At 49.7% G+C, this 24,129-nt stretch overlaps 1 protein-coding gene across 2 annotated transcripts in view; it reads right to left on the minus strand.

Annotated features, from left to right (window-relative positions):
- Positions 1 to 758: 758 nt before the first annotated feature.
- The window catches only part of LOC131411521 (L-gulonolactone oxidase), a 36,395-nt gene continuing 13,024 nt past the window's right edge, over positions 759 to 24,129 (minus strand). The window contains exons 6-12 of one of the 2 annotated variants that reach the window (XM_058550465.1): positions 23,544 to 23,729; positions 13,469 to 13,576; positions 12,523 to 12,599; positions 7,296 to 7,445; positions 6,242 to 6,406; positions 4,732 to 4,822; positions 759 to 3,735 (exon numbers count right to left, since the gene is read on the minus strand). In XM_058550465.1, the coding sequence (XP_058406448.1) occupies positions 3,607 to 3,735; positions 4,732 to 4,822; positions 6,242 to 6,406; positions 7,296 to 7,445; positions 12,523 to 12,599; positions 13,469 to 13,576; positions 23,544 to 23,729 (906 nt within the window). In that variant the 3' untranslated portion in view covers positions 759 to 3,606. The remainder of the gene's footprint in view (positions 3,736 to 4,731; positions 4,823 to 6,241; positions 6,407 to 7,295; positions 7,446 to 12,522; positions 12,600 to 13,468; positions 13,577 to 23,543; positions 23,730 to 24,129) is intronic. The other variant, XM_058550466.1, reaches the window with a different exon arrangement.

Here is a 24,129-nt window from a genome sequence, read left to right on the forward strand (position 1 = left end):
TACGATTTAGTTTTACACTGGCCCGAGGAGACACCGTTCCTCCTCCTTCCATCCTGTTTCTTCTTAGATGCTGCTGGCAATCACCGTCCGCTGTTGGGAGTCCAGTCTTAGAGCGCCAGGCTCCGAGCCTCAGCACCCACGACTCTCCGAGTCTCCCGAGGTGAGGACACTGCCGGCTCATGCTACCGGAGGGCAGCACTGGGAGAGGGAAGCCAGCCAGTGGGAACCTGGAACAGATAGCAAGGAGGAAGCGAGGAAGGAGAGAAAACGTGGGTTCACCTCAGCGATGCCCTCAGGAGCCCCGTTTGTAGGCTCAGAACACACCACTCAATACCAAGAGGACTCTGCAATGAGAAGTTTTGGGGAAGGGTGACCTTCAGGCTTCAAAAGATCCCAAATCAAAGGGAGAGTAAATTATATTCACCAAAGTCCTGAACGAGAAAGGGCACCCAGGTTCTCTGGTAATTAGGAAGTCTTTTTCCAGAACATTCTTTTGCCTCAGCATTCCGGGAATTGAAGTTTTACTGAACCTCAAGGTTTCGGACTTAGGCCATTGTGCTGCATCCCTTCGGTGTCTGTACTTCTCCCACCAGGGTGGATGTGAGGTGCCAGAAGAGGGACCACAGAACAAGCATGGCACTCCTTCCTAGAGCAGAAATTTACAGATTCGGAAAATAAAACATTATTCAAAAGTTTAAAAAACAGTTACATAATGGAATAGAATGCAAAATTCATAGACTTTAAAAATTAAATTCAAGCTATAGAAAATATAGAGTTGCGAGACATACTTTGGTTGAAAAGTTTGAAGGCACTGCCTTGCCTAACTGGCTGTGTGACGTTGGACAAGTTTATTCCCCTCTGAGCCTTGGTTTCCTCGTCTGGAGAACATGGGAGTGATTTGGACTCCATGATTTCCAAAGCCTCAGGGTTTAGCCGGCTGTGCTTTTCTTTGTATTAACTTCACGAATCCATCTCTTTCCTTATGTATTAGTCAGGGTCCTCCAGAGAAATAGAACCAATGGATATATTTATATTAGATTTATTTCAAAGAACTGGCTCATGTGATTTCCCAAGCCTGAAATCTGTGGGGCAGCCCCGCAGGCTGGAAACTCAGTCAGGAGCTCTTGAGGCAGAATTTAGTCTTCTCCCAGAAACCTCCATTTTGGCTTTAAAGGCCTCTCAACTGATTGGATGAGGCCCACCCACATTGAGAGTAATTTCCCTTAGTGTAAAGTCAACTGATTGTAAATGTTAACCACATCTACAAAATACCTTCAGCGCAACACCTCAATTGGTGTTTGATGAAATAACTCAGTATTATAGCCTAGTGAGCTGACACATAACACTAACTGCCATGCCTGCTAGTGGTGAGCAGGGTTAGTTTCACGGGGGCATGACTTGTGTAGTACTCAGAAGGACCCTGTGCTTGGTTTAATGCTCTGCTGTCACCCTCTTGAAATTCTTAATTGTTTTGCGCTGGGCCCTGAGAATTACATAGCTGGTCCTGCTGAAGGGTTAGTTCTTGTTCTTACGGCCGTGGACTTGGGTCCTCTGCTGAGCCAGACTTCCTGAGGAAGTCTGGTCCAGGTGGGCTGGCCTGGTCTTTGTAGTTGTGCCATTTCCCTGACACTTCATCCCGTTCTCCCTGGGATGGCTATTTACCATCCTATGCACATTAGTCTTGTTTCCCTGAACGAGAATATAAATTTCCTTATTTTTATTGGGATGAAAAATACATAACAAAAACTTTACCATTTTAATCATTTTTCACTATGTTCAGTGGCATTAAGTACATTCACACGTGTGAAACCATCACCACTATCCATCTCCAGAACTTTTTCATCTTCCCAAACTGAAACTCTATCCACATTAAACAATAACTCCCCATTTCCCCCTCGCCCAGCCCCTGGCAATCACCATTCTACTTTCTGTCTCTAAGAATTTGACAACTCTAGGTACTTCATTTAAGTGGAGTCATAAAGTATTTGTCCTTTTGTGACTGGCTTATTTTACTTAGCAGAATGTCCTCAAGGTTCCTCCATGCTGTAGTATGTGTCAGAATTTCCTTCCTTTTTAAGGCTGACTAATACTCCACTGTATGTGTACACCACATTTTGTTTATCTGTTCACCCATCAGTGGACACTTGTGCTGCTTCTGCCTTTTGGCTATGGTGACTAATGCTGCTATGAACACGGATGTTCAAATATCTGTTTGAGTCCCTGCTTTCAGTTCTTCTGGGTATATACCCAGAAGTGGCATTGCTGGATCGTGTGGTAATTCTATGTTTAATTTCTTTGAGGAACCACCATACCATTTTCCACAGTGGCTGCACATTTTATTACCTTCCCACCAGCAATGCACAAGGATTCCAGTTTCTCCATGTCCTTGACAACACTTGTTATTTTCTGGTTTTTTTTTTTTCATAATAGTGATCCTATTGGGTGTGAAGTGGTATTAATTGTGGTTTTATTTGCATTTCTCTAATGGTTGGTGATGGGGAACATCTTTCCATGTGCTTATTGACCGTTGTGTATTTTCTTTGGAGAAATGTCTACTCAAGTCCTTTGCCCATGTTTTGATTGGCTGTTTGGTTTTTTTGTTGTTGAGTTGTAGGAGTTCTTTATATATTGTAGATATTAACCTCTTATGAGATATATGATTAGAATATAAATTTCTTGAGGCCAGGAATCTGTCTTAGGGTTCTTTTAACTCTGCAAAAGCACTTGGCACCTAGTAGATGTTCAATGAACGCTCCATGAAAGAATAGCCACACAGTGTGGTAGGTCAGACACAAACTGAAATGAAGTTTGCAAAAGGAAAACAAGGAGCATTTTCCAGGGAAATCCACGACCTGCTGCCTCCAGAGGGAAGCCAGGGAACAGCGAGCCTCCTGCCCCCGAAGAACTCCCTTGGAGATGAAGGGGGAGCAGAAAGTGAATCACGTCTTGACCTTTATTGAGGAGAAGACAAGGAGAGTCCCACTCCCTAAACATCCCCTGAAATACACATGCTGAAGGTCAGGCTGTGCGAGGTCAGATGAACAGATGGACCCATCTGGAAGAGGGCAGTCCTAGGGCAGGGGGCTCACCTGAGCATTGGAAAGACCCTCGAGAGTGAAAGAAAGCGGAGCACAGTACACATGACTTCTGTGCCCAAACACGTGTCAGTGGGCCCCTTCCCAGGAGGCCTGGAGAGAGGACCCCTGGAGCTGCAGACGCCCAGCTGGCAGGTGGAACCTGCGAATGACGGAATCTCTAACCTCCTAGGCAAACTTAACACTTTGGGGCTTCTCTATCTCCTGGGAAAACAGGATGTGGTGATCGTAGGCTCAGGGAAAGAGGATGCCACGTGGAGGGGTAAATGGGGATTTGAGTGCTCTCCCTTGCATGGTTTGCTGTGAGGATAAAGGAGGTAGGAGAGGGGTGGGGGCTTGCCCAGATCCAGGCTCATCACTGTGGGTCGGAGCAGCTGTGGGTGCTGTAGCAGAGGGCTCTGGGGGAGAAGTCTGCTCCCATCAGGCCAGGGGGACACTGAACCTTTAACCTCATCAGAGGTGGGCCTGCGGGATGGGATGGGGCGGGCTTGACTTATTTTCTGTTACTGCTTCAGTAGAACACCTTCTCCAGATACACATTCAGGAACATCCCAGTGGGGTCCAGCTTTTCTCGGATGGCACAGAACTTTGGAAAGGCAGGATACATTTTCTCAAAGTCCTTCCGGGTGCAGTTGTGGGCCTGTAGAAGCAACCAGATACAACAGGCCTCGTTCCCTGAAGCTTGCATTTCAGCAGGGCTGCAAACAGGCACCCTTGAGTCTGTGTGCCTGTATGCGTGACATCCCTACCCCCAGGCACACACAGCACATGCATGCACACACACACACATTCATGCATACAAATGCACATACCCACACCCACATGTGTATGCACGCACACACACACATTCATGCACACGTATGCAATGTAGAGACTCAAACAGGAGGGAGGAAGTTCTTGGAAAGTAAGAAGGTGTTAAAATGTGGCATTAAAACCCCCATTCCCTTTGCCACCCGGCAATGCGATGGTGGAGAGAGCGCTGGCCCCAATTCTACTGCTAATTAGTAAGTAAGTCCCATCATCTCTGAGACACCCTCAGTTTCCCATTTGTTAAATGGGCTCACTGGCTCTTGCCTTATCGTGCTCATAGGGTTTCTTTTTTTTGTGAGGAAGATTGGCCCTGAGCTAACATTAGCATCTGTTGCCAATCTTCCTCTTTTTGCTTGAGAAAGATTGGCCCTGAGCTAATATCTGTGCCCATCTTCCTCTATTTTATATGTGGGACGCCACCACAGCATGGCTTGATGAGCGGTGTGTAGGTCTGTGCCTGGGATCCAAACTTGTGAGCCCTGGGCTGCCAAAGCAGAGTGTGCGAACTTAACCACTACGCCACTGGGCTGGCCCTGCTCACGTGGTTTCTGTGAGAATCAAATGAAATGAAAGATGAAGAATTTCTCTGAAAACTTGGAGGGAACAGCAATCACTGGGCTATTGGAATGTGAATGCAGAGGGAAGCTGGGGGTGGTTAGGGCGGTGGAGCCCCTCCTTCCTGGAATTTGCCCAGCCCCACATTTCCAGACATCCCAGCCTTGGGCAGGCTGAGGAACAGGGGAGAGAGGCGCCCCCTGGTGGAACCCCCAGCTCACAGCAGCTGCCTGCAGACTCGCCCAGGTGAGACTCTCACTGGAAGTCCTACCTTGGCCCAGTGGGGCCTGCCCCCGACCTTCTTCATGATGGTCTCATAGGCCAGCCAGTAGTCCAGCCGTGGCACATCCTTTCCATAGGGCCTGGGGAGGGGGCAGAAGGAGGTGAGGCCCTGTCCCTGCTCTGTATCGTCCCTCCCATAGTTATCTGGCACCTTCTCCCGGCCACACCCTGAACTTGGCATGTGGCATGGACATCAAGACGTGGCTGTGCCCGCAGGACATGGACAGCAGAGACCCAGCAATGGGAGGGCTTTCACTCATTGCTCGTCCCCAGAGGGATTTGGAAAAATTTGCATTCTCTCACATATTTTTCAGTTGGCATCTGAAATTTATAATGAATTTAAATAATTACAAAGATTTGTGTACATATGTATACACACACATAAATCTTTAAAATATATATACATATATATGATATCCGTTTGACAAAGCCTAGGAACTTCAGAATTGCCTCATTCGACGTATGGGAAGCACGGCCACACAACCTAGTTGGTCATTCCTCGCAGCCAAGTCAGCCAGTCAGACTTACTGACAGGAAAAGTCTACATCAGAACTTTTTAAAATTCAAATACACGTGTCATGATGCATCTCCATGGCAACTTTCTCGCTTCTGAATTTGCGTTCACACGTAGGGAGAAGGTAGACAGACAGACAGACAGATGAGGTCTGAGCCTTGCCACAAGCTTGTCCCTATGTGAAATAAGCTGCCCCTCATTCAGTATGTCTTTCAGAAACTCTGTTTTCTGGCTTTCTGGGACTCCCCTCCAGAACAGTGCATTCTTGAATTGTCTTGAGCATCCTACAAGTTTAGGGTTTTTACATGCTGGACAAATGCACCACATAAGATGCAGGCTGGGTGAGAGGTGTGTTTTTCTTTTGCAAAGTCACAGAAGAGCTATTATCAATGAGAGAAGGGAAAGAAGAGGCAGAAGGAAGACACCGCTTAAGAAAAGATGAGCTTCTTAAAGGATGCATGTCCATAAGCGTCGCACTGGAGACCGCTGTGTAACTAACTAGGAAAGAGACAATGCCGTCGTGAGCGTAAGGTGTCGGCACAGGGCCTGGCGGAGCTGGTCAGGGGGGCAAATGCATCTGGGCAGGCACCTCGCATCAAGCACGGTCCTCTCTTCTGCTGAACTTGAATCGGGCCTTAGAATCCTTCTCAGCATAGCATTGCAGACTCTCAGAATCATTGACCAGAGTAGGCACGTGAGACAGCACACATTTGTCATTCCGTAATATCAGCTTCACAAATGGTAGCTATTCATGTTAACAGTACTTATTATTCATATAAATTATTGTATTAACATAACAGAGGCTAGAAACGGTAGTTGTAGGAACTCAAAGGAGAGAGCGAGACTACGTATTTTCTGCTGCCAGGATCAGGGAAGTCTCCCTGGAGAAGGTGACGTTTGAACTGGCCTTGAAAGATGGGGGAGAGAGGGGTCCTTCCAAAGCAGAGGGGTCTCCCCCGCCCCTGCCCCTCAGCGAGCTGGTCACCTGTACATGATGATGTTCATGTAGCAGCTGTCCCTCTGGAAGCAGGGGCTCAGCAGGATGTCGTCCCCCCGGGTGAAGCGCACCTCCACGGGGTAGTGGGCCACTACCTTGGGGTTGGCCTCCAGCATGGCCTTCAGCTCCAGCAGGGCCTCCTTGGTCTTCTCTCTGCACTCAGCCCAGGGGACAGAAGTCAGACCTCAGGAAGGGACCTCCGGGAACCATCACAGGAGGCTCTGCATGGCCTCTCAGCCGAGGGGGCCTCTGCCTTCCTGGGCCACACTCAGCGACAGGGGCTCCCAGCTCACGGCTGCTCTCAAAGCCTTCCTCACGGAAGCGAGCCTGTGAGTGTGCCCCTGGAGATCTACCCACTGCTCCTGGTGCAGCTCCAAGGGTCCCCACAGAATCAGGGGCTCCCCTCGGATCTCTGGCCACAGCTGTCCCACACCCCCGGCCTCCTCTTCTTCACAGTAAGGTCACTCTGGTTCTAATACTTCTCCTTCTTCTAATATTCCTGCCTAGAGAGCTTGGGGGCCCCAGCCCTGATCACAGGGACAGAGGCATCCCCTAAGCCCAGGGCGCCATCCCCTCCTTTGCCTGGAGAGAGACAGAGAGAGGGGACAATTCAGAGAGAACGTTGCAGTGAGCTGGAGTACAAACCCAGCCTCGTACCTTGCCAGGGGTCCCTCCCAACGCAGAGTACAGGCCCCCATCATGGGTGGGCTCTGCCGAGGGACTGAATGCAGGGCACAGTCTTGCAGGTAAACGAGAAGCTGGGCAGGAAGCGCCGTGCTCTGCTCGTAGCCCGAGGCTGCGTTACCGGCCTCACGGCTGGAGAGGGGTAGAGGGGAGAGCGGAGGGGACTCCGTGGCTCGTTTCTTCGAGACGCAGAATGTTTAGTGGAAGACACTGGAAGGGACTCGGGCTCTGGTGTGCCCCCACTAATGATGGGTGGGCCTGGGAGCCTGGTTGGTGATCTACGTGTGGGTGCTGTGGCAAGGACCGAGGGGACCTCTTTGTCACTGACGTGCCGCAGCCTGGCCCCGCGCAGCCCTACCTGGGGATGGCCCAGTCCTGGACGTGCTGCTTGAAGCGGCACTCGTAGCTGAAGATTTTGTGGCTGAGGTTGCTGTTCTCCTTCTTCCCGGTGAACAGGAGCCAGAAGAAGAAGCGATTGATCCAGCCCACGAGGCCCGGCAGAAAGGTGCTGGAGGGGAGGGCAGGGGAGCACACAATAACCGTAACAGCCAGTGTTTAGTGAGTGCCAGCTGTGTGCCAGGCACTGGGCCGAGTTCTCTATAACCAGGCCTCATTCTTTACACACTCTGCCACGAACGTTGTCTAGAGCTTGGAAATCCTGCCAGGAAATGCGACCATCGCTCTCAATCTTTCTCTCAACAGCGGCACAGCAGTCCCGGTGTGGATCCCCATGATTTATCCCACTATTCACCCACGAATGACTAGATTGCTTTCTATGTTTGGGTTTTTTTTTTCATTCTTAATTGTGCTCAAAAACAAGTAACTCAAAATTTACCATCTTAACCATTTTTAACTGTATAGTTAAGTAACGTTAAGTATATTCAGGTCACTGTGCAACATATCTCCAGATACTTACTTGCAAAACTGAAACTCTGTACCCATTAAAAAATGACTCCTCTTTTCCCCTCCCCCCAGCCTCTGGTAACCACCATACTACTTTCTGTCTCCATGAATTTGATTACTCTTGTACCTCATATAAGTGGAATCATACGGTATCTGTCCTTTTGTGACTGGCTTATTTCACTTAGCGTAATGCCTTCAAGGTTCATCCATGTTGTAGCACACATCAGAATTTTCTTCCTTTTTAGGGCTGAATAATATTCCATTGTATGTATGTACCACATTTTGTTTATCCATTTCTTCATCAATGGACATTTGTGTTGCTTTGACCTTTTGGCCATTGTGCATAATGCCACTGTGAACATGATCATTGAAATATCTCTTTGAGACTTTGCTTTCAATTCTTCTGGGTATATATCCAGAAGTGAAATTGCTGAATCACATGATAGTTCTATTTTTACCTTTTTGAGGAATCTCCATGCTGCGCCGTTTTACATTCCCACCAGCAGTGCACAAGGGTCCCATTTCCCACATCCTCACCAACACTTGTTCTTTGCTTTCAGTGTTTGGCCACCACATGCACACTACAACAAATGTCTTTTTGCTTATATCCTTGCCAGATTATTGGGGCAAAGGGCAAGTAGAGTTTTAATTTCAGCAGGTTGCTGCCAGATTAATTTCCATAAGGACTGTCATAATTCACGCTCCTTCCACACCTGGCCATCCTGGGAAGCCTTGAGTGTTGTAAGTGGCCAATGGGGGCCAGTGTCCTAGGATGGGATCTTGGTTTACAGATTCTTGTCTCTGGAAATGCTGCTAGAACTGCCCAAGTCATCGCAAAGGGAGGCTCTGTGCCCCTTGGGCCAAGAAAGAGCTGTCACCTGGCTTTTTACTCTAGGAAACTCACTCATCAAGTATATTCTTCAAAATCTGTATTTACACACACACAGATTAAAGTTCCTTTTTTTCTCTTTATAAAAGAAGCAAATGTTCACTGTAGATATATTGGAAGGCCAAGAAAACAAAATCAGCCTTCTCCATGCTGTGCAATGTCAGACCTAAGGCCTGTGGTATCTGCCCAGAAGGAGGGGAGGGGGAAAAGGGAGCTCTTGCTGTGGGCAGGCACTCGCTCCACGGGCCTGTTCACTGCGTGCCACGTGCACTGTCTAACATTTATATCTGAATCTGATGGATGACAGATAGATTCCAGCCAGGTCTGCCTGACTCTCTGAAGCCCATGCTCTCCCACTACATTACATGCACTCAAGACACAGGGACACGGGAAAGACAGCGGGGAAATCGTCCAGGGAGGTGAACAACTCAAGTTGTGTCCTTGAATGTGTGTGGTAATCTGCACGTTAAGGGCAGAGAGCTGGGGCTGCAGGCTGTAAATGCAGAGGCTGGGAGGCAGCCTCAGGGAGGGCTGACCGCAGATGTGCAACCTGGGGCTCTATGGGGCAGGGGCAGGGGGAGCCGGTCCTGGCAGGGGCCAGAGGGGACATAGGTCCAGAGGCTCGATGCGGGACAGCTCACAGAGGCCTGTCGGGTCGCCCCCCTCATGAACTCAGCTCCTGCCGGCTCAGGGCCCTGTGAGTTGAGCGGGCTCTAATGTCACTCCTGGTGACAAGGCTCAGTCTGGCTTCGGGGGTTTTCTGGGTCTGGTTAAAGTGCCAATGGGCTGCCTGCTTTGAGATCTGTGGGCCTGGAACCACGCACAGAGCAGGCCTGTTCTTCTGGTTTACTCCCCTCACTCCCTGCAGGTGGCCTCTGCCCAGAGGCTCAGCAGCCACCTTCCCTCCCCACAGGTCTGTCCCTCGTCCCATCCCTGCCGTCTCATTGTCTGCCATAAATCCATCCCAGAGCACCTCGTGTGGGGTTACAGATGACACCAGCGGATTCTTGCATTCTGCCACTTAGGTGGGGCATGAGAACACTTCGTGCGCCTTTGTGAGAAGGGAGGGAAGTGATGTCTAATGATTCACGCGGACTTGATATTGAATCCTCTCAACAACCCAATCCTTGCTACCAACTGTACTTGATACATGGGTAAACCACAGCTCAGAGAGGCTGAGTCATTTACCCAGAGTCACACAGCAGGTGAATGAAAGGGCAAGGATCAGAGTCTGGGTCCACTTGAATCAACAGCTCATGCTCCTTCCATGGTCCCAAGCTGCCTGGGTTTCCTGAGACTCCGCATGGATACATGCTGCAGGGGTGTGAGGTGAGGAGGATGTTATCTCTCAAGGGAGATGCTCTCTGGTGTCTCAGAGGCCAGCCTGGCTGTGGCGGGGCTTCCACTGGCCCCAGGGCACAGGGCTGTTCTAACCACAGGCACTGAGCTTCGTCCTGGCCCTGGCTCAACCTCCAGGGACCAGTTTCTGACAGAGAGCCTGCCTCTCTGTCCTGGTCAGCTATGGCCACCACCATCACCCCCACAGCTGACTGCTACTGAGCTCTTCAAGGACAGGGACCAGACTTTCATTTGGCATTTCTTACACAAAATCTATGAGCCTCCTCTAGTGCCAGTCATTGTTCAGGGCACCACAGATCAAGCGTGACAGGATAGACAGGGTCTCTGCCCACACAGGGGTATGGTGAGTCTTACTGCAAGCAGCCACTAAACCACCAATTGCGCAGCCTGTTATTTACTCTTCCCTCCTGCACCCTCAGGCACACAGCTCAGCCCAGAGCTGCAGGGATGAGGCAGGGTGGATGTAGTTTCCAGAAGCAGCTAAGCTGGAGCCCCATGGGCTGGGCTCAGAGGCCACAGAGCTTTTGCAGAGCGTCCAGCCCCGGCCGGGATGTGGCAGCTATGATTTAGAACCCAATTTATTTAGATGCTCCCTGGGCTCGGACTCCACAGACGCGGGCACATAAAGCTGCCGAGCTGCTGTGATGGACGCTGGAGAGAAAGCCTGACACGGCATTTCCCTCTCACCTCCAATCCATCATCTGATGGAGTGATGGCCTCAGGCTGAGCTCACGCATGGCAACTCCACCTTCCCTGCCCAGGTCCAGGAAGTCACGTCTTGTTTCACTTTCCTGACACCTTCCGGTAGTTAGTCCTCTTCATAGCTCGGTGTCTGCCCCGAACATGGGGCCCATCTGATGCCGTCTGTAGCTCCTTGACCCTCAGGAGAGGCTGACACCCTGAAGGAAAGAGGCCAACTCTTCCCGGATGCCTGGATTCAGACCTAAAGTGCCAAGGGTCTCAGCCGCATCCAGAACTGACAGGAACACCAGCCAGTTCCCCAGGTCCTGTCATCAGTGCCACCTTTGATGGGCTCTCATGACCTTATGGTAGGGAAGGATTTGTTAATAAAGTACAAAAGTTCCACAGATAAAAGAATAGATGGATAAATTTGACTCTATGAAAATTAAATACATCTACACACCAAAAAACACCATGAAAGTGAAAGACAAGATACAAACAGGGAGGCGATGTTGCAACACATATAAACCACAGAGGATTAGTGCCCAAAATATAGGTAAATAAAACCCTATGAAACAGTAAGAAAAAAACCACCACCCAGTTTTTAAAAAGGGCAAAATACATACATAGGCACTTCACAGAAGAGAAATCTGAAGGATCAATATACTGAAAAGCTGTACAACCTTATTAATAATCAGGGAAATAAGAATTAAAAACCACAATGAGACACCATTTAATACATATCATGCAAAAATTTAAAAGCCTGACAGTTCCAATTTTGGCCCGCTGTAGGGCACAGAGACTGTTACATCTGCCTGGGAAGTTAACTTGGTGTAACTTCTTTGGAGAAAATTTGACCTAATAAAGCTGAAGGTGCTCATACTTGACGGCCCAAGAATTCCACTCGTGAGTGTACACTCAAGACAAAAAAAGCGTCAGGAGCAATGTTCAAGAATGCTCACAGCAACATTGATTGCAATGGCAAAAAAATCCTGGAAACAACACAAACATCCATCAACAAGAGTACAGACAAATGCACAGTGGTAAACGCATAATTAGAGCTATCCGTATCAACATGGATCGGTATCACTAACAAAGCTGAGCTATCAGATTTATTATTTCAGGATTCATAAAACTACAGTGTAAATAAAAGCAAGAGAAAGATAAGCATGAAGTTCAGGGTGGCAGTTTCCCCTCGAGGGGAGGTGCTGTCATCTGAGAGTGCCACAAAGAGGACTCCAGTTGTACTAGGGTTGCTTCATTTCTTAAGCTGGTGGTGAGGACATGGGTACTTATTATATTATTCTTTATACTTTAAATGTATGTTGCCTAAATTATTTTGTTTGTATAAAATATTTCAAAAAGTTTTACATGATGCCATCCCTGTGTCGGCTGGATACAAAGCCACCAACCAAGGCCCCATAGAACCTTCCGCAATACTCATAATTACATGCCCAGTGGCAGACATGGGGCCTGAGCAGGAGCAGATTTTAGGCCAGGAAGGAGGGAGAAAACAGGACAATATGACAAGATTCGTATGACCTGTGGGCCAGGGAGTGGGGCCTGAGCACTGGTATTTTTTAAAAAGTTCCCCAGGTGATTCAAATGTGCAGGTGGGGTTGAAAACCACTGCTCCACACCCAGCAGACAGACCCAATTTGCGTGCATGAAGGTCAGAGTGTTACTCTTCCGATGGACCACATCCTCCACAGCATATGGTGGATGCCGGAAAAAGGCACCCTTGCATTCCTACCTGATCCAGAGCAGGAACTCCAGTAAATAGAATCCAATGGCATAGTCCCAAAACCAGTTGGCTGAAGAGGAGGGGGGCTGGGAAACAGAACATGTGGTCAGTTCAGGGCCAGAGCTGAGCTGCCTTTGGACAGCATCAGCTATGCATCACAGCGTCCCCTTAGAGGCAGATGTGTCCCAGGAGTGTGTGTGTTTGTGTGGAGGGGTGACCCACCTGCCAGGACAATTGAAAGCCTGGCTTCTTGGTGGCATAGCCAATTCCTATGTCCTACCCGCTTTCGTTTCATGCTTGTTTATGTGTTTATGCATATATGTATTTATTTGCTCAAGACAAAGACGTGTATTTGTCCCTCCTCTTCAGAGCCTGTGAGCCAGGTGTCCAGCGATCACCGTTTGTGAAGCCCACACCAGCCCCTTAGACACAGCAGGTGTCATGGCCTTTGCCTGACTTGTCCCATCAACAATCATCCTGAGCGGTGGCTTTGTTTTCTTGTGCTGAGAAGCAGCCTGTTTGCTAAGGATGTGGGGGAGAGACAAAAGGTTTCTTCACCTGCACAATGGGGGGTGGGAGAGGTGGGGGTGTTGGAGGGAAGGTGGGTTGTATTAGATGGTTTCTGAGGTCTAGCCCACCTGCCTAGGACTCTGCCTTATCCTGTCCTGCCCACACTCTGTCCTCTGCTCTCCTCCCCCACAACTAGGCTGTCCCTTGACCTCCCCCTATGCGTCTCTACCCGCGGACACATTGACCCACACTGGGCCCACCCTCCTTCTTTCTCCAGCCTCTGGCCTTTTCTGCTTCTCTCATCATGTGCAGGGGCGCTCACCCTCACTTTCCCTCGCACAGTCCTCTAACCATCAGGATGATAACAAGTGTCAGCTGCCCTGGGAGCTGGAAGGGCGTGGGGACTGCGGGCCGTGTGTGAGGACGGGATGACGCCCACGGCTACCTTGTTGGTGTGGTCCTGGTAGATGATGCTGACGTTCTCGCTGTGCGGGAACCAGAGGAAGCGGAAGTATTCGGATTTCTTCAGATGGCTGTCTAGGTTGTCAAGAACCTGACCCCAGCAGAAGGAAAAAGGAAAGATTGTGTTGGTCACAGGATGATGGTGGGGAGGACTGGAAGTCGGACCCTGGATGTGCCTCAGTTTCTCCCCATCAAAAGAAAATGCTTAAAATTGTCCTAACGTTGCCAAATGGCATGGAATGTGTCTTATAATATGCCGGACATTGAAATGGTCCACTTACATGCTGACTCCCCTGAGTAGCTGAGAGGATAGAAATGATTTCTTATTTGTCCTGGCTTGAACAATTACTAGCTACATGAGTTTGGGCTTGTTACCCAAAATCTCCGGGCCTTAGCTTCCTCTTCTGTAAAATGGGACTAATAACAGTCCTCAGGTCAGAACTGTTATGAAGATTACATGCACTACTGACTAGAAAGTGCTTAAAATGGTGTCAGGTAAGCACTGTAGTTGTAAGCTGCTGCTGCTGCTACTGGTACTCTTACATTGTTGTCTTCATCATCATTATCATCACCATTCTCACCATCATCTCTCATCCCCATAATGCCTAACACATCGCAGGTCCTCAATAAAATGAACAGGGGAGTCCTGCTCTAGTATGGCTCATCACTGCACACATGGATTTAATAGTACAGAGCAAATCGTATCTCCCTGGAACTCATCAAGTTGATACAGGACAAGGCATGAGCCAAAGCATAGACAGATTTGGGTTTTCAGGCAGCTGGGAGGTTGGGGAAGAGCACTGGTCTTGGAGAAAGTCCTGGATTCAAGTCTTGGTTCTGCAGCTTACCAGCTGCACGACCTTAGAGGAGCCATGTACCTTGGTTTTCTCATCAATAACATGTGGGCCCTTGTGCAGATGAAATGAGATAACCTATGTTGAAGCTCCTAAGTAGAGTGACTACCACGTGGCATGTGCCCAGTGAACGGTTTTGGTTCTGAATTTGAGCAAGGCTAGCACACGTCTAGGGCACCAGTCCTATTCCCCCCGAAGTTCTTAGTTGCAACTCTCAGAAAGCCGTTTGAGGCCTCTGGGTACGTCTCTTCACCTGTAGAGTGAAGACAGTGATATCTTTCCTTCCTTCCTTCCTTCCTTCCGGGTCTGTTGTGGGGAAAATGGAGATCATGGATTTGAAAGAACTTTATAAGCTGTCAACTCAACATGTGAGCGAGGGAGGATTGTAGCGCCAGAAGAGAAAGCTTACTGATCAAATGCACTGTGGGGAATTTGGTACCCAGCATAGATGAATGGTTGCATCCAACTGCAGATCATTACACGTCCAAAGAGCTTGGTGAGCTTGAGGGAGAATCACCGTTTCCACATCAGACCAGGAAGGAAGGTGAAGCCAAGGTAAACCACTGAGATGAGCCCATCTAGAACTTAGGTTTGGAGTGTCTGTGAGAACAGTGGATTTAGAATTCTGGATCCTTGTCATAACTGTCAGGGAGGACCCCTGACTTACTAACTGATGCATGATGGGGCCTGGGGGTTACAAGGAGTGGATGGACGATTGTTGCATTCAAGTGGTTTGGCTGTTGTCCTGAACCTCTGCCACCCCATGCCGCCCCAATCTGTTGGTCACCCTATTGTATTCCTGCAAATGTCTCTCCAGTCTCCTCCTGTAATCCACTGCTGCTGCTGTGACCTAGCCCAGGCCCTTCATAGCTATCACCTGTACTCTTGCACCAACCTCATAATTCACCCCACTTCTCATCTCTCCAGATAGAATCTACAGGGAAGCATCCCAAAACACAGCTCAAAAATTGCCAGCAGCTTTCCATTTCCTACAGAATAAAGCCCAAACATCTTAGTTCAGCATTCACAGGCCTCCTTACACAGACACTGTCCAATACAGTAGCCACTGGCCACAAGTGGCCATTGAGCACATGAGAAGTGACTGATCCAAACTGAGATGGGCTGTAGTTTAAATGCTCAACTTAAATGCTCCCCATAAAGCCACCTCCTCCCATTCTAAGTGGTTTCTACTTATATTGCATCCATCCCAGAATTATATTGCAGTTATTGAAGCAGACATCTGTCTTTGAGATCCGTCAACAGTCTCTTATAGATCAGGGACTATTTCACTCACCTTTGGTTTCCCCCCCTAGAGCAGAGATCAGCAAAGTTTTTCTATAAAGGGCAGATAGTAAATATTTTAGGCTTTGGGGGCCATATGGTCTCTGTTGCAACTACTCAATTCTGCAATGTTAGTGTGACAGCAGCCATAGATAATATATCAACAATGACCACAGCTGTGTGCCAATAAAACTTTATATACAAAAATAGGCAGTCAGCCAGATTTGGCCTGTGTGCTTGGTTTTCCATCCCCTACCCTAGAGCTGCTGGCACAGGGCCTCACAGGTAGTAAATGCTGCAGGACCCAATGATGTCTTATTTGACGATAAGGGCCTTTCCTGCTGTGCTGTAGGCCTGGGAAAAGTTCAGGAAGAAACCCCAGGGTCCCTGTCACTATCAATTCCATCCTGATGGGGCGATGGACACATGGCACACAGAGCTGTCATGCAGAAACCTCTGGGCAGAGCCGATTTTCTCCTGGGGGAGCAGGGAACACAGCCTGGAGGCTTGGCCTGGAGGATGTGGCTGGGACACTAGAAAGCAGAAAAACCCTTGTTTCCTCATGTCTTAGCATCCTGGGCCATCCCACTATATTGCCCAGAATAGCAGCAGTAAATGTAATGGCGCCCTTTTCTCAGGTCTGGCACCTAGGAGATGCGTATCTAGCTTCCTACCTAGAATGGAGTGGTGAAAGTCGCCCCCACGTCACATTATGTGTCTCTCTCCTGGCATCTGTCATTTCTTTTCCTCCCTGCATTAGAGAAACAGGGCATATCTTTTTCCTCACACTAAATTATAAGCTTCTGGAGGCCTGAACCATGCATGACTCAGCTCTGTATCCTCCATGTCCCCTAACTTAGCACCAAATGGTCACTGAAGGATGGAACTACCCCAGGCCTTGTCCCATTGTGAATTAAACCCTTTCCCTTCAGGGTCCACAATCCTATCTGGAGAAGGATGGTCCCCGGGATCACAGATTTCCTTGATCTGACTTGTGTTTCCTGGGAACAACTATCAAAGGAGTTTGGGCCCCAGAGGAATCTCTTCGTTGGCATGTTAAGGGCATGAGGACTCTAGCAGGTTCTGCCCCCCCAAATTTAGAGTTGTAGCACTACTGAGTTGACCTTTGGGGAACTGTTACCAGGCTAGTGAGCAGAAGCAGAGGGCTCCATGTCCCAGGACTGGGGGTTACCCAGTCATCAGCAGATAGCCACCCAAGAGACTGGTGGCATCTAGATGCTGCTGACAAGGGTGGTGTGTCACTAGGACCAATCCCGCTTTCCCAGGGCATGGGGGGAGGGGGCGGTGCAGGCAGCCAGCAGCACTCATCACATCTCATTATGGTTTGGGTGGAATAAAGGACAAAATGTTGACAATGATGTCTAAAATCCTCATATCTTCTCCCTGGCTGTGATTCCATACTGATCAGACCTCAAGAGTCAAAATGCTGAGACTTTGTCACAAAAAGCCACGAAGGCTGCCCCTTTCTCAATTCCACCTTCACAGAACTGAACTAGCCATCTTTCCTCGCCCTACCGCCCTGTACCTTGAAACACTGATTCCAACTCTCCTGGCAGCCAGGGAACGACCCCTTCCCTCACATGGCTTTGAGCAGCATTCAGAAATTGTGTTAAGATGTATTTAAGAGAATCAGTACTGGGAAGCATGGCGCTGCATCTGAGATGGACCACATACAACATGGGTGGCAGGAGACCAGGAAAATCCCAGAAAAGGATGGATTTTTAATAAGTTCTTGATCAACTAACCTTGAGTTACCTGTATGGAGCACTGCTATGTATTTTGTGGATCCTAAGGAGAAAGGAGGCCTCAGATAAGATCCCTGCCCTCCAGAAAATGATCACAGAGCAGGAAGAGGGAGGGAAAATGTCAAGACGTGGTGACAATGCTCATGAGCAAATCAGGGCGACCAGCACCTCTCGCCTGCAAAGCGCATATTGACTCCGAGTCTAGACTCTATCCACAGAGCAGGTGCCAGTGGGTAGCATTCCCTTTGAACAATGTCGGAGAGAGGAGGAATCGGGGTTCCTCTCTCTGAGGCTGTAAAAGGAAGCAAGGGCAGAGGATTCACGGGCTGTGTTTCCTTGAGTCCTGACAACAATCCTGTGGGGACAGTCGTGCTCTTATCGCCACGCACAGGTGAGCAATCCAAGCTCAGAGAGGTGGGGGGACTTGTCCAAAGTCACAGTGGGTCAGTGGAGAAGCCAGGCTTCAAACCCAGGACTCTAACTTGGAGAAGTGCTCCAGCCTCTACCCCGCACCCCACACAATGGGCCTCCTGGGGCTCTTCCAAAATTCAGGGCTGGAAGACCACAGTAGATTTTCTATAAGCATGTGCTGGAGGGAATGAAGGGAATAGGAAGGGGAGAAATATAAGGGAAGGAAAAATGGCCAAGAAGCTGAATCCTCAAACCTAACTTTCTATCTAAGAAGCAATCATTTTACCCCTTTGTTCTGGCTTCCTATCCCCTGCTCCTCGCACGTTCCTCCCGTGGCTCAGGACCAGCCAACCTGAGGGCTCGGCCGTCAGGGAGCAGACCCATGCCTAGAGAGGAAACGAAGACACTGGGGGGCTGCGTGCATCTCGGAGCAGCCCCTACATAGAGGCAAACACTCAGGACAGCACGGTTTGCAGCCCCAGTGGACACGGGACAGTTTAAATGGCAAGAAACCAGGAACAGATGTCAAAGCGTGTCTTTGACATCTGTGCGTGCTGTCTTGCTATGGCTTCTCAAGAACCTCCATGCTTCCTGGAACTTAGGTCCAATTATTGCTCCTTTTAGATTAGAGGGAAACATCCCAGGCCAAGCAAGAGTGAGGAGAAACTGTTCTAATGACGATTTTCCGATCCAGCCTCCTCCTCGAGAGGCTGGTTTCTTTGAGGGGAGCAAAGCCTGTATTGCGGCTTTCTATCTCCATCTTAGCTTTTCCTCCCAAGCATTTCCAGCCCCTTGAAGGTGCCCTTTAAGGCTGCTCTGAGTGGAGAGAGCAAAAGCAAATTAAATGCGGGGCCATTTATTGCACACACCACTTGGAGTAAATCACAGGGCTGGAAATGCCACCCACCCTCTGTGGCAGCCCTTCCTTGTGGCCTGCGACTGGAGGCGGGGAGGGCTGCCAGCAGGGTGTGACGGAAGCTGATGGTGGGCCTCCCAGAGGCCAGCGCTGGGCCTGCGGCCCCGGGTGGACTAGCAGCAGCAGGCGCTTCAGGGGGAAGGGAGAGAATCCACAGAGGATGTGCTGACTCACAGATGAGGGGGAGGAGCAGAATCCTGCTCCAGCAGCCCTCACAGGATGAGCTGCAGTTGGCATGGAACGCGGGGGCGTCCCCACAGGGTTCACACCCCTCTTTGGGGGATAACGCCCAAGGGCTTCACCGGAATGCTCCAAAGGAGAGAAAGAGTAATGCAAGAGATGACCCAAGATGACCCTCTGTCTTGGGGGTGGGAGGAGGCGATGAGGTTGGGGATAGTTTTGCATCCAAGAGCTACACTGGCTTACAGAATGTCGGAGATGAAAAAGACTACAGGGTTTATCTAATCCAGCCCCATTTTTAAAACACAAAGAAACCAAGGCCCAAAAAGTGTGAGTGACTTGCTCAAGGTCACACAGAGTGAGCAGCACAGCCAGCCTTAGAGGCCCCGTCTCCCTTCCTAGAGCCCTTTCATTGCACCTTGTTGAGTGTTTATTGCTGTGTAATTGTGTGTGTGTGTGCACGCACACGTGTGCATGTCTACTTTGTCTTTTAAGGGAGAAAAGTGAAATTGCTATTTCTTATGTGTCATCACAGCCTTTCAGAGTCAAACAAATTGGAAGCTTTAAGAAGAATGTAGCCCATTGCCTAAGAGTCACTTAAACTTTTCAAGGATGTCGTGTCTAAGTCAGAAGCCTCCAGGTTGAGATGAACTGGAGGAGAAAAACCCTTGAGCTCTGGACAGAAAGAGAGGCCAGTCAGGGTGTGTGTGTGTGCACACTCGAGTGTGTTGGGGTGGGGGGACAGCTCAAGATAAGGCTCTCCTAGAACCAGGACTTGGCTGTAATCAATCTGAGCAAATCTCAGGCAGGTCGAAGGAGGAGCAGAATGACAATGCACGAGGTGTCAGGAGACTGTCCATCCACACAGCTCTAATATCCTAGTAGGAGCCTTGGGACTTATCCTACTGGCAAAAAGAAACAATCTCTTTATCTTTGGGTCAAAATATTCAGCTTAAAAATGAGCAAGTTCTGACCTAAGTGAGAGGCAGGAAAAGAGACTCAACAATTAAGCATGTTACAACCCCTTTCTGGTTGAAAGTGGTCTCTGAGGCCCATCTCCCTTCTTCGCCTGCCATGCTTGCCCCCGCTTAACCTGCCCAATGCTCCACTGAAACCATTCTCACTGAGGTCAGCAATGGCCTCCTGATGACCAGATCCAGGTGTTGACCCCTGATTCCCCATGGCATTGGACTCTGCTGACCACTTTGTCCTGGACACCCAGCACCCATTGCTTCTGTGGCCCCACCCTCTCCTCACTGGCTTAATTCCCCTCTGGGTCCCCCTTGGTTTCCTTTTTCACACCCTTTTCCTCCTCTCATCCACTGCATGCTCGTGTCTAAGCACTAAGGCTCCCTTCTCTTCTCACCCAAACCCACTATCCCTGGGTGATCTCATCCAGTCTCATGATCAGTCCCCTAGGGGGCTGACGACCCCTGCTTAAGCTGAATTGTGTCCACCCAAAATTCGTATATTGCAGTCCTATCTCCCAGTATCTCAGATTGTGACTATATCTGGAGACAGATATACCTTTAAAGAGCTAACTAAGGTAAAATGAGGTTACCGGGCTGGGCCCGAACCCAATGTGACTGGTGTCTTTATAAGAAAGGGAGATAAGGAAACAGACATGCACAGATGGAAGATCATGTGAGGACGCAGCAAGAAGGTGGCCATCTACAAGCCGAGGAGAGAGGCCTCAGAAGGAACCGACCCTACTGACACCTTGATCTCAGACTTCTAGCCTCCAGAACTGTGAGAAATAAATGTCTGTTGTTGAAGGCCCCAGTCTGTGGTATTTGTTACTGCAGCCCTAGCTGACTAATACAACCCCTCAATCTGCATTTCCTGCCCTTGCCTCCCGCCTGAGCTTCTGACCTGCCAAGCCAGCTGCCCCCGACACCTCAAACTCAAGTTCCCAAACCAAACTAATCATCTTGCCCCTGACACCTGCTGTGCCTCCTGGATTCTCTACCTCGGTGGTGGCTCCACCATCCTTGGCTCCTTCCTCGTACTCCACTCCACATTCAATTGCCAAGTCCTATTGCTTCCTCATCCCAAATATCTCTGACACTTGTGCTCTAAAAAAGTGGACCTGGTTCTGTGTTTCAGCCCCTTGGGCACCTCTTTAGGCTCTGCCCCCTGTACCTCACCCTCTTCCAGACCTTTTCCCATGGTGCTGACTCTGGTCACAGCCCTCTCTGCCAGGCCCTTTTCGGATTGTTATGAACTATTTCTTTAGCTCCTGGCCAGGCCATCTTCTCTGGATGCTGCCTTCAGTTTCAAGCCTCAGGGCAGGCTGGCTAGTCTGCCAGTCCTGGAGGCCCAGCTCCAAGACTATGTATGGTGCCTTCATCAGCCATGTTACATATATGCTTAATCCTCAGAGTGGGGACCAAGACGGTCTGTCTTTGTAACCTTCCCCTGCACGCTATTTCCATAATTCTCTGTCTGTCAGAAACCCTTTAGCTGAGAAGGGCTGGAATGCTTGGTTCAGAGGCTGCAGAGATGAGGAAAGTTGGAGGATCTGTTATCTCCTCTGCAGCCAGTCCAGGGGCAGGAGAACCCTGAGGGGTAAAAAGGATGGATGGTGGCAGCTGCTAAGAGGGAGAGAAGTAGGCCTTCCCAGGGTCTGTTGAAGAGAAGAAAGGCGCACCTGGGCTGCGCAGCACAAACCTGAGAAGATGCGTGGGTTGTACCTCAGTGGGGGTCCCTGCCTCATCCTGCTGCATGACCAGAAAGGAGTGGTCACTCCTTCAAGTAGAGAAGGGAAAGGCTAAGGACGCCTCAGAGGCATGAGAGCTGAAGGAAAACCTCTTTTCAATCCTTGCAGTGGGAGCTCAGAACTTGTTCCATGGCCCTAGGTCTTAGCCCTTGGGTCATATGACTCTCAAATGCTGACTCCACAGCAAGCCTCCATCAGCATGCCTGGTACTGGGCAGAATGTAGAATGCTTTTTGAACCCAGCTTGGAGCAAACAAAGGGCCTAGATCAGCCCTTAGTACCGGCCTGGGAGATTGTGGCTGGTTGAGGCAGGCTTAAGGTGGCCCCAAAGAGTTCAAAGTCTGGGATGGCTCCAGGCAGTCATGTGGACCAGCCCCACTCTCAGGGGGCTCCCTGGTTTAGCCACATCTTGTCACTGCCAAGCAATTCCATAACATGTCCTTGTCCCAAACTTGTCCTACTTTCTTGGGCCAAGGCATCAGGCAGCTCATTTGCCAATATTGGCCCATGGAGGCTCAGCACTGGTACTCTAGGGATCAATGCTGCATCCCCTAGAGCTGTGGAATCACTTTCTCAGCCATCAACTGGGAGTTCTGGGGATAAATTTCCACCAAACACCACGCCTCTGAATAGGACACCTTCTGGATTCACGGCCTTTGCCTCGAGGTTTAATGTATTAGAAATTCCATGGGCCGGCCCTGTGGCTTAGCGGTTAAGTGCGAGCCCTCCGCTGCTGGCGGCCCGGGTTCGGATCCCGGGTGCGCACCAACGCACCGCTTCTCTGGCCATGCTGAGGCCGCGTCCCACATGCAGCAACTAAAAGGATGTGCAGCTATGACATACAAGTATCTACTGGGGCTTTGGGGGAAAAAAATTAAAAAAAAAAAAAAAAGAAATTCCAGTGGTAAGGATTTTAGACCAGGTTCTAGATAACAAATTTTCCATTTATCACTGACTAGGTGCCATGAGGGACATGTTTTAATACTGAACTAGACACTTCACATGTGTTATTTTATTTAATCCTCAGATTCAATACTTTAAGACAGACATTCTTAACTCTCTTTTAAATGGGAAATTAAGGCTCAGCAAGGTTAAATGATTGGCTCCAAGTCACAGCTTAGACATGGGAGCGCCAGCATTCAAGGCCAGATCAATGTGATCCCAAATCCTACCTTAGCCATGTTCGGTCAGTAGTGCTGACATCACTGCCAACTCCGTCTGTGCAGAGGGTCTACTCATATTGAATGATAAGGTGACTACAGAGGAACTCAAACTCCAAGGAACTTGTAACCATAAATTTGAGTCCTATAGCTTAGTGATTATCAGGGATAGATCCAGGCCTGCCAGTCTTTTCAGGCCTGCTGCATGTTATCCATCCATCCATCCATCCATCCATCCATCCATCCATCCATCCATCCAGCTAACCGACACGGTTTTTCATTTATTCAAAAAACACTACTATCAATGGAAAGCCATCCTTTCTGCCCCTCATCATCGAGATCCAAATTCCTTGCACGTGACCTCAGGCAGCCAGCAAGACTGAAAGTTAGTCCACCCACTTTGCTGTGAAGAAACCACTATAAAGGGAATCCTGGGCATATCCTGTGGCTCAGTGCAGTTGAGAGTTAATGCTCTCCAAGGAGCAGTCAGCTCATGCTGGCACCATGTCTCCTGTGGCAAGTCTCTACCCAACCTCTTTTCTTGCCCATACCTCCGCCTCCCTCCTGCAGTTCCTCTGAGCTTCACTGACCTGATCAGAAAGGGTTCTGGCCACAGTATCATGAGGGCCAAGGAAAGGCTGGCAAGGTCAGCCCACTCCCGCATTCAGGGGGCCTGCAGAGCCACAGGGGGCTGACAGTAGAGTGTGGCCCACTTGTCAATGTCCTCTATTTATTGTCTGAGGTTGCGCAGTGGCGAGCAAGAGACCAGTACCTCTTTCAGAGTTGAGGGGAAGGAGGTCTCCTGCAAGTGGAACTGGGGCACACACTGCAGGGTGATGGTGAGGATGACTCCAAGGCAGCCCAGGTGCACGCACGCGGCCTGGAACACCTCTGCGTTGCTGGACTCGGAGCACTCAAGAATGGTCCCGTCGGCCGTCAGCAGGGTCAGCGCCACCACCTGGCAGTGAGAGAAGAGCCATACTTCAGAACCCCGGCAGGCATTTCCCACAGACTTCGGGTGAAACCCTCACTTCCCTGTTCGTCCTTGGAAGTGAAGCCAGGTATCACCTATTCCCAGATCACTGCTGTCTGGCCACAGGGGGACTCTCCCGGCCGGGTCTACCGTCACATCCGGAGGGGCTCTCAGTCTTGGGGGAGGGAAGAAAGGGAAATGGGGAAAGGGAGGCTATGTCTGGGTGGTATCAGCCCTCAGCAGGGAGGGGGACTGTCCATGATGTGAGGTTCCATGGGATCCAGGTGGCTTGTCCTCCCACCACTGCCTTGCTCACTCTGTGGGCTTCACTGTTGGGATGCAGCAAGCCTCTCCTGTGCCCAGAGGACATCTAAGATGAGGCCCG

The sequence above is a fragment of the Diceros bicornis genome, chromosome 11 (genome assembly GCF_020826845.1).
Source record: "Diceros bicornis minor isolate mBicDic1 chromosome 11, mDicBic1.mat.cur, whole genome shotgun sequence".
Classification (NCBI taxonomy): Eukaryota; Metazoa; Chordata; class Mammalia; order Perissodactyla; family Rhinocerotidae; genus Diceros; species Diceros bicornis.